The following is a 10261-nucleotide window of genomic DNA, read 5'->3' as shown; positions in this document are numbered from 1 at the left end:
ACACGGAGGAAGGATAAACATAGGCAGGTTGAGAGGAGAAGAAACCCAAAGGCTGGGGAAGCCATGTCCTCGCAGAGGTGTTCAAGATGGTCGTGGCCTGAGTGATGAAGGTCACAGCGAGGACACATGCTTCACACGCACCAGCTGGATGAAGACGGGAAGGCTAGATAGTGCCGAGGGGCACGGAGGCTGGCCTGCTGCTGGGAAGGTGCACCTGCCACTGGGGGGACTGGGAGAGTGCTGAGGACCCACTTGGTGTAATTTACACTTTCCTGAAAGTGTCTTGCTGTGTCCTGACGTCACTGTGCTGTGGGGGCAGTTCCTCTGTGCGAGGTGATCCGGGCCAGGTGGTGGACTCTGGCTTCTCTGAGTGATATAGTGTGGGGGACATACTGATGGGACGGATTCCGGAATGACGGGGTTATATTCTACAGTCAGTGTGGTGCTTAGGAACTCACTTGTTTTGAAAATGGCTTAAGATCATAACGTGGATCAGATGGGAGAAGTGGTCTCCATACATTTTTTTTGTTCCACAATCAATTTTATTAAAAAGCTTCTTAGCACAATGCGCTGTGTGTCATATAGGATGTTAGTGTATGACGTCTCCGTTTCAGGTGACATTCCAGAGCCAACTAGCAACTCCACCTCCATCACCAACTTTTGCACAACTTGCAAAGTGGATATTTAATGAGCTGATTCGGAGGCTTCAGAGTGCATCTGTGCCTTCACTTTCCTTGGTGAGACCGAGTGCACTATAGAAGCCTCTGCAGCTCCAGAAGGAAATGAGGCTGCTTCTCCTGAAGTCAGCAGAGGAAAAGATCGGATTATTTGCCTGGGATTTCAGCGTCTGAGGGCTGACCATCTGTGCTGAGGCCCAGTGACAAGGACCTGGTGAGCTGCCTATTGTGGGCGGTGGGGAAGGGCCTCTCAGAGGTCAGCAGGGGCTGGGGGGAGCAGGTCCCTGTCCTCACCAGAGCTTCAAAGGCCTCAGAGTCGCTGCATGGAGCTGAGGCAGGAATCTGTAGATCGAGTCCCAGGGCCGGGCCAAGGTCCCGGAGGTGTGTCCCCAAGGCCCTGGCAGGGGCCTTGCAACACAGAGGATCATCTGCATCAGGGGCACAGGGCTCACCCATCCGCGCCCAGGCACTGGCCCTGGGGACCGCAGAGGCACTCCTGTAGAAGACCCCTCCCTGGGTCTCCAGTGCCGTCAGTGTGTGCCATCCCCTCGTGCTCATAAAAGCCGCTGCATGTCACACTCTGAGTCTGAATGGGAACCCTGGCTGCTTTGGCATGTTTTCGGTCACAGGTGAGTAAGTGTCCCCAGGTCCCCAGCTAGAGCTCCTCTTCTCTGGGACACACACCCTCCCAGGCCTTGCTCTCTGGTGAGAGATGCTGCGACAGGGGTGTGACGAGCCCAGGGAGGGCGTGCTCTGACTGCCTGAGTCAGGGCCTCCTTCCTTTTGGCTAATTTGATACAACTCAGGTCCCTCTGCTGGCTTGCTGACTCCGTATCAAATAAAAGGCAGTGTCTTTACTCTGCAAAAATGGAGAGGAGGCTGAAATGCCATGCACTGTGGAGAACAGTGTCAGAGGCACGCTGCCCAGTGCGTGGCAAGCAGAATCTGCCGGGCACCCGGGTCCTTGCGTGCTGGGTGTCGTTTCTGGAATCTCGCCGGCTCGGCACTTTCTGTGTTTGCTGTGAGGTTTCAGTTATACGGAAGGGATTCCGTAACACACTTCAAGGACCCTGGCAGATTAACCACTATTTCTAAGGTTTCTGTTTTGAGAATTCTGTCTAATCAAGAGGCACTGAGTCCCGTAGAGGGAAGCAAGGGAGTCAGGGCTTTCTCATGGGTTTTCTGAGGGCAATCCTTGATGGGTCCTTGGTGGCCATCCTTGAGACCTGCGTGTGCTGTGAACGCTTGGAAACACTTTTTTTCTTGTATTATATCAGATTTCTTGGTCTTGGATAAGAGAGGGAGGAGCCGCTTTCCTGTTAGTCTGTGTGGACTGTCCGAGCTCCACCTGCTGGATTACGACCCACAGTCGCGTCTGCGCTGGGGCTGACCCACACCCACAGCAGCACCTGTGCACTGATTTGAGTGGCACCCGGGGGACATTGTTCTGGATTCGCAGGTAGAGTAATTCTTCTTTCCTATTTTGCTAACTGTGAGGTTAGAAGCATCAGCTATCTTCTGTAACTTAGTGTCCTCAGCACTAACTCATGACTACATGGGAATAAAATGATATGGCAGATGTGAACCCTGTTTCCTAAATTCTACAGGATTATGAATATGCAAGGAGGGGAAGGAACTCTTTTTTTCTTGGAAATTCTGCTGGAATGCCTGGGGTCCCACAGTGGTGATCCTTTACCCCATGTGAAACCCCAGATGAATAAGACAGGACAAGTGTCCTCCAGGATTATGGCCACATGCGTGACATAAACCACACAAATACATTCAGGGCGTAGATGAGATCTAAACAGAGGCCCATTGTTCCCAGGAAGGGGGACACGTAATTTTCAGTGGAAGGAAAGAGTTGCCTTTGAGCTGAGCTGTGAGGAAGTGAAGACTGGCAGAAAGAAACAGGGCAGGAGGTAGGACAGCTGGGCTCGGTGGATACAAATGATGAAAAGGGAGGATCTTGCAAAGCAAAAGAGAAGATCCTGTGGTTTCCAGGTGTTCCCATCAGGGCAGAGTGCTGTGTGAACCTTGTCACCCGCCCCTGCCAGACGGTTCACCCAGCACTGAGGCTGGGAGGGGGATGGGTGAGGGCAGATGATAGTGAGGCCAACAAGCCTGGGGACCCAGATGACAGGGTGGTGAGAGGCGGGAGACCTGGGGAAGGAGCTGGGGCTGCAGGAGCCCCTCTGTCTGCTGAGGCCTGCCCCTCCCTGTGCTGCGTGGGATGTGGTTTCCTGCAGGGAACGCTTCCTCGAAGGCTGGTCTGGCCGGGGAACCGGTCCTGACGGCCTGGGTTTCCTCCTGGCTTTCTCCTCCTTCCTTCTCATCCTGGTTTGCTGCTGCTTTGTCCTGCCCATCAGTTCTAGGAGCCCGTGCTCACTGTCCACTCCCTGCTGTCCCATCCGCACAATCCCTGTCACACCGACCTGTTAGATCTTGTCTCTCCAGAACCACCTCTGCTCTTGTCCAGTTACCATTTATCTGACTTATTTCTGTGTGTTATGTCAGAGTTTCCTCACACACCACACGCTGACATTGAACCCATGATCTTCCCCTGGAGCTGGGCCCCTCCCAGCTTTCCCTTGGCCGGCGACTGACCCTGCCACCCACGTGGTCGCTCAAACAGGGAACCTAGGTCAGCACTGCACAGCCGTCAAGGTTGCTAACTGAAATGTATATCTGCGTAATTCATTTTAGGCAAATCACTTAATCTCTCTGAAGCTCATTTTTATAAATGTTGACTTGTATTGTGGGCATGATGTGCTATTTCACGGGCGTGTGTGAGCTCTCAGAATGGGAGGCTCTAAGACGTGTGGAGCTGCTAGTCAGTCCACGTCCGTCCGTTATGATTATTGTCCCTAATTCACCGTCTTCCTCACTTTGTACCCGAACTTCACAGATTGTGTCCCCTAATATCCCTCCACGGCCTCTATTTCCTCTGACTCAGTCCCCACCATCCTAGTCTGAAATACTGTCACATCTAGTCTGGATGACTGAAATGGTGACCTCGATGTCTTGCTCTGTCCGCTGCTCCCCCTTCCAGTCCATTGTCCATTCAGTGGCCGGAAGAGCCTTTCTGGAACATGGGCATCTCCAGTCCCTGAAATTTTCTCCTGCTGTTGTTAGATCTTGAATGACTCCAACCCCACTGGAGTGCCTCCTGGGCCTCCTGTCCCTCCTGTCCCTCTCTTCCCTCCCCCTCATTCCAACCTCCTGGGTCTCCCAGCCTCAGGCTGACTCCAACCTTCAGACTGCACCTGCTCTTCCTTCTTTGGGAGATTTTCAAACCAACGCACCTTTACCTAAATAACCCCTCTTCATTCTTGAGATTTCAACCCACGTTTTTTCAGGGAAGTTTTTTGATGACATCTCTGGACTTATGTTGTTTTCCTTTAAAGCAACTATTTACAGTTTGGTAAACTTATAACCCCGATATGCATTCTCCTGACAATAGGGTCAAGTTTTGTGTTGTTCATCATTTGTTTTTATAAAAATCCACCAGACCCAGCAGAGAGTAGGTTCTCAAAATGCATTGTTGAATAAATGAGCAGGTGGGTTAGCCTTGTGGGTTGGTCTAAGTTATCCTCAGAAGTAGGAGGAAGGGCTAGAAAACTAAAAGTACAGGCAGAGTTTAGGAGTGAGAAAAAAGACAGAGTGGAGACCAGGGTTGGGGGATTCTTTTGTTGATGGAACAAGGTTGTCCTGGAGACTTCAAGGAATTTAAGCCTTTTTCTGGCATGTTCTCATTCTTCTGGAAATGCCCAGAGTAGTTCACAGGGACAGGAGCCTGCAGTGAAAACAACGGCACTGGCAGCCTGGGCACGTGGGCACAGGGCGGTTGACGCAGTGCTGTTTGAACATAGACCTAGTACCCCCTTCATTCCTAAACAGTTTACTTCTCTCTTTAGCTTGTATAATTTGCTTTTGATAACAAACTGCAAAACTGTTCCTTCTTGAATTAGAACTTGAGCCTTTTAAATAAGGGATTCTTTGTGTAACCATTTGTATTTTATAAAAGGTTTTTATTAACTGACAAAGTCTAGAGCAGTATTCTTTAATAACATGATTATAAACATTAGATTAATGTACAGTTGGCCAGGAAAACACAACTATACTGAGAGTCAGTTGTTCCAATAACATATTCAAGTAAAAGACCAGATAGATGTTGAGTAACAGTTACATTCAACTATCAAGACACTACTGACAGTATATCACCATTAATAGAGATATAATCCATAAAAAGTTTGAAACTAATGAAAATAATCCAATTGTACGAATATAAATCATATTAAAAGTATGTTTAGAGAGAATTCTATTCTCATCAGTTAAGGGAAATTAATTTTTTAGACACTCAATTGAAAGTATATTAGCTCTGGAAAGATAAAACTATCTTTCTTCCCCAACCAACGGCCGCCTAACTCTGCCAGACATTTATTTTGCCAAGACTCAGTGTTTTTCATCTAGAAACTGGAACATGACTCTCGGTGTGAACACGAGCGCCCCCTCCACATGGGTCCTGCCATGACTGTCCACGTGGACACTGAACCCTGCATTAACCAAATGGCTCTTCAAGTTTTCAGGCCACTTGGTCTCTAACTTATTGGAATGAATCTCTTGGAAAGTTTATTAAAATATAGGTAACCTAACCCAAAATTCAGGAATTCTAATTTAGTTAGTGTGCTCATGACTGAAGATTATCATAACAAATTAAATAAAGAAAACAGTATAAATATCCACTAGTAAGGGTGGGTATATGAAATATTTCTGTATTCATATGAAGACTTGAAACTCAAATATCACGATTCAGGAGAATGTTTATGCTCATGGGAAATCATCAAATATGGTGCTTAAGGAAAACGCAAGTTAGAATATGTACTTTCTGAGCCTTGTTTTCAATATTTACTCACCAAAAATTGCCTAGAAGGACACACCCCAAAACGTTAGTGGAGGCTTTGGGTGGAGAAATGAAGGCTTCCATCTGGAGACACGTGCACACACTGTTCACAGCTCACCGACGTGACGCACGTGGACCTGACCTGTCGCTGCTAACACAGGGCCCTTAGGACCTTCGGTGCTCCTCTGTGCATTGGTTTTCTGATTAAATGCTGTCCGTGGCGTGTGTGTTTGAGGTTTTACTTACAAAGGAAACATTGGATACACTTTTGTCTGTGATTGGTGGTAGGTTTGAGCTCCGGAGGATTCTGCCGCTCTGGGCTGGAATCTGACGTCGCTGGGACGACTCTCCTCTGTGACATTGTCTCCTGTCCTGCAGACCATTGCCGCTGCAGCCCATGATCACTGTGACCAGTGCTTCTCTTTGTCTGGTCCCCAAAAGGAAATCAGGCAACGTCATGGAAGGGAAGAATCAAACAGCTCTATCTGAATTCATCATCTTGGGATTCTCTAACCTAAATGACTTGCAATTTTTACTTTTCACTGTCTTCTTCCTGACATATATCTGTACTTTGGGAGGAAATATCTTCATTATCCTGGTGACCGTGGCTGATCCACATCTGCACACCCCCATGTATCATTTTCTGAGGAATTTGGCCTTTCTCGACATCTGCTACACCACCACCAATGTCCCCCAGATGATGGTGCATCTCCTGTCAGAGAAGAAGAGCATTTCCTATTTGGGTTGCATGGTACAACTTTTTGCATTTCTTTTTTTTGTAGGATCAGAGTGTCTGCTCCTGGCAGCCATGGCATATGACCGTTACATTGCAATCTGCAAACCTCTGAGGTACTCGGTGATTATGAACAGGGCCCTGTACAGCCGCTTAGCCACCTCGTGCTGGACTGGGGGTTTGCTCAACTCAGTGGTGCACACGGCACTGACGTTCCGCCTGCCCTTCTGTGGCAACAACCAGCTGCAGTATTTCTTCTGTGACATCCCCCCTTTGCTGCTGTTGTCCTGTGGGGACACTTCCGTCAATGAGTTGGCATTGCTGTCCATTGGGGTCTTCATTGGGTGGGCTCCTTTCCTGGGTATCATTCTCTCCTACCTCTATATTATCTCTACCATCTTGAAGATCCGCTCCTCAGCAGGGAGGCAAAAGGCGTTTTCTACCTGTGCTTCGCACCTGGTCATTGTCCTTCTGTATTATGGCAGCTCCATCTTCACGTACGTGCGGCCCATCTCAACATACTCGCTGGAGAAAGACAGACTAATCTCTGTGTTATACAGTGTCATTACCCCCATGCTGAACCCTGTAATCTATACACTGAGGAATAAGGACATCAAAGGGGCTGCGAAGGTGTTGGGGAGAAGGTGGCAGCCACCACCATCTCTTGAGATGTAACTCACACTCACCTGTAACCAATATTCTTGTGTCAGATTACTAGCTTTTCCCTCGCAGCTGTTTGTAGTGATGCTCTGCCTGCAAGTTCACTGCAGGCTGGGGACAGGGAGCGACCAACTGACACACTGATGTCTACGTGACCATATTCTGAGGCTTCAGCAAGTTCTGTGCAAGAAATATGGATGTTGCTCTTTTTAGATATTTTCTTTTTTGTGAGACTGTCCTTTATCAAAGCCTTCATCCTAAAGATGGTGCCCGTCTTTCATACAATATGTGCTTGGTGGACATCAGTCCTGGTACTTCCTTCCTTTTTGGATCACCTCCTACATGCTGAGAATGTGAAATGCTTTTTCCTAATGCTACTCATATATATTCATTATATTTCCCTTCCGATTACTTAGGTCATGCTTTGGCTTATCTTTCTATATCGGTTCTTCTTAATAAAGCATCATAACCAGTGCACTGAGTTCATGTTACACCGGTGTTGACCCTGCTGTGCGCCACCAGCTGCATGGGTCAGTGACCATTCATGTTGGAAAGAAGATAATCATGGTTTCTGAACTCCAGGGCATATTTCTTACTCTGCCCTAAAAGTGGGATATCCTAAAAGCATTTTTCTAGAAATAAGCCCCCGTGACAGGTCACTATATTGTAATGTACTTTGAATTCAGGAAATCTTTATCTAAAATTTAGAACACATAATCAGAGGAAAAATATACAGAAAAGTAACTTCAGATTTTGGGGGGAGGATAGAAACTCTTTGCTGCATAGTAACTATAGTTAGACAAGAGTAGGAATTACATGTGCCAAAAGTGAAGGTACTAACTTTCTGCCTTTTCTGTGTTATCACCTTGAGGGGACAGACATGAAGACAGGGCAAGTGGGCAGGCAAAATGGGGCAAGAAAGAAAGAAATACAGGAAAGGGAGAGAAAATGAAAGATAAGGGCAGAGGCTTGGGAGTGGGGAGAAGAAGCTTCTGGCAATGTAGGGAGTAGGGGGCTGGCGGGCGGGGAGAAGGGGCTCTGGCTGGAGAGGCCGCCTGCTGACTCCTTCCTCCTGCTCCTGCAAGTGGCCCGCACCACACTAGCTGATGTCTTCATTCCCTGTCCCTGCCCCGTCTGGTGCTGGCAAAGTGGCTGTGCTGCGCACCTGTCCCCTGTGCACCTGTCCCTGTGCACCTGTCACTTCTGTGTGCCCTCCTACCGCACTGCTGTGCAGACCCTCTCCCTGCACCTGACAACTGTCTGTAGCCTGTGCATTTGGTGTTTTAGCAACTGCCTTCTACAACCTTATCACCTTTAGAAACTCTAAATAACTCTTCCCCATCCACAGCTTGGGATTCATATTCCCAGTTATTTTGTCCACATTCCACTTTCTTTTGTAGTGTCTTTTAAAAAGCAAAGATGTTTACTTTTGATGAATTCCAATTGGTCATCATGTTTTTCTTTCCTTGCCTGTTAGTTCTTTGTGTTTTGTGCCCTAAAACATCTTTACGCACCGTAGAATCACAAAGTACTTTCCTGTAGCTTTTATATTTAGGTCTGTGATCCAACTCAAATTCAATTTTGAAGAAATGCTGAGGGTTATTTTTTTTTCTGAAAAGATACCTGTGTTTTGTTGAGTTATTGCCACACACCTTGTAGAAAAGACTACCCTTTCCACCTCACATTATCTAGACACCTTGGCAAAAGTTAATCAGCCAAATATATCTTGTTCTATGTGGATGCTTTATGTTGTCCTGTTTAAGCTTCGTCAGCCAAAGACCACCAGGTGTAGCCTGTAGTCTGACCAAAATCGGATTTACCGATCTGCAGTGAAGGAGGGCACACCACAGCAGCCAGTACACACCACACTTGACCACAGAAAGGGAGCAAGCATCATTGGTAAGGTGTGGTTTCCATCTGAAGAAATCTGAGCAGGGTCTTTAGGAAGCAGGGGTCAGTTTTAGATGGGTAGCGCTGTGGAGGAGGGCTCGGCAGAATCAGGGATTGACAGGAGACCCGGTGTTCTCCTGCGGCCAGCTGGTTTAGCAGGCAGGTGCCCCTAGTCAGAGACAGTGTAGTTGTCTGGGTGCTCTTGGTAAGAAGGAAGCTGTCCCCCGAAGTGTTCCTGCGTGCCCTGCTGACTTGCAGATGGTTTATCCGTGTCTGCCCTTTGGCATGAATAATACCATTTCAAGCTGATTTTTGCCCACACAACTTCTTCTATTTTTGGTCCCATCTACTGAGCCCACATGGTCAGGTCAGGCTTACTTAGCTCTGTAGTTAGTCTTGAGGTAGGTACTTAAATACTCAAATCTATTATTTTTCATGAATGTTTTAGTTAGTCCAAGTATCTTTGTATTTACAAATCAATTTTAAAACCAATTTATCAGTTTCTACTGGAAAATTCCTGCCGGAATGTTTATAGGCATTGAAGGTATAGATTAATTTGGAGAGAGATCATATAGAGCAGTGTTTCCTCATCTTTTATAATTATCCCCCTGTGGAGGCTTTATCATATTTTCCCCTAATCATTCCATCCCCATGAACTTTTAATACCTCAGATATCCTTTGTAGTTGTTCATGGACTGTGTCCTTTGGAGGGACATGAGTCATTGTGACATCTAAGAATCTCTTTGTATCCCAAGAACCAATTTCTGCCCCCCTGGAGCCACATCATCCCATTTTAGATTACGTGATAGAGATTAGCATGTCTTGTCTCTCCATTTACTTGTGCTTTTTAAATTGTTCGGCATTGATTTGTAGTCTTCAGTGTGGCAATCCTTCATGTCATTTTGGTGAAATTCATTCTAAAATATTTGATGGTTTGTGCTTATGCTTATGCATCTGGTTCTCTTGCTTAAATTTGATTTTGCAGCTGTTTGTTGCTGATGTATAGAAACACAGAAACGCAAATAATTTTATGTAATAATATTATCTACAGAAACCTTGTTAATTTTTCTTTTTCTCCCAGTAACACATTTTAATGAATTAATTTTGTATTAGCCACAACCACATATATTTAAAAAATAGCAATACAGGGGTGCCTGGGTGGCTCAGTCAGTTAAGCATCTGACTTCGGCTCAGGTCATGATCTTGTAGTTCTTGGGTTTGAGCCCCACCTCAGGCTCTGTGCTGACAATGAGGAGCCTTGGGATTCTCTCTCTCCTCTTTTCCCTCTCTCCCACTTGTACTCTGTGTCTCTCTCAAAAACTGAATAAACAAAAAAAAGTTTAAAAATAAAAGAAAATAGTACAAATATACAAAATATGTTATTTAGTTGGTCGGGGTGTA

The 10261-nt window shown here is 46.6% G+C and overlaps 1 protein-coding gene across 1 annotated transcript; it reads left to right on the top strand.

The window, feature by feature from the left end:
• Positions 1–6034: 6034 nt before the first annotated feature.
• Positions 6035–7030, top strand: LOC115297187 (olfactory receptor 5V1-like). Its single transcript, XM_029945648.1, has one exon. The coding sequence runs from the start codon at positions 6035–6037 to the stop codon at positions 6983–6985; it is 951 nt and encodes a 316-aa protein (XP_029801508.1). The 3' UTR covers positions 6986–7030.
• Positions 7031–10261: the final 3231 nt, after the last annotated feature.

Source organism: Suricata suricatta, chromosome 7, assembly GCF_006229205.1.
Source record: "Suricata suricatta isolate VVHF042 chromosome 7, meerkat_22Aug2017_6uvM2_HiC, whole genome shotgun sequence".
Taxonomy (NCBI): Eukaryota; Metazoa; Chordata; class Mammalia; order Carnivora; family Herpestidae; genus Suricata; species Suricata suricatta.
Note: the sequence above shows the minus strand (reverse complement) of the source record. Positions and strands in the feature narration are given on the sequence as shown.

Coding starts and splice junctions, on each gene's coding strand:
- LOC115297187 (XM_029945648.1), top strand. CDS start 6,035: ATGGAAGGGAAGAATCAAACAGCTCTATCTGAATTCATCATCTTGGGA.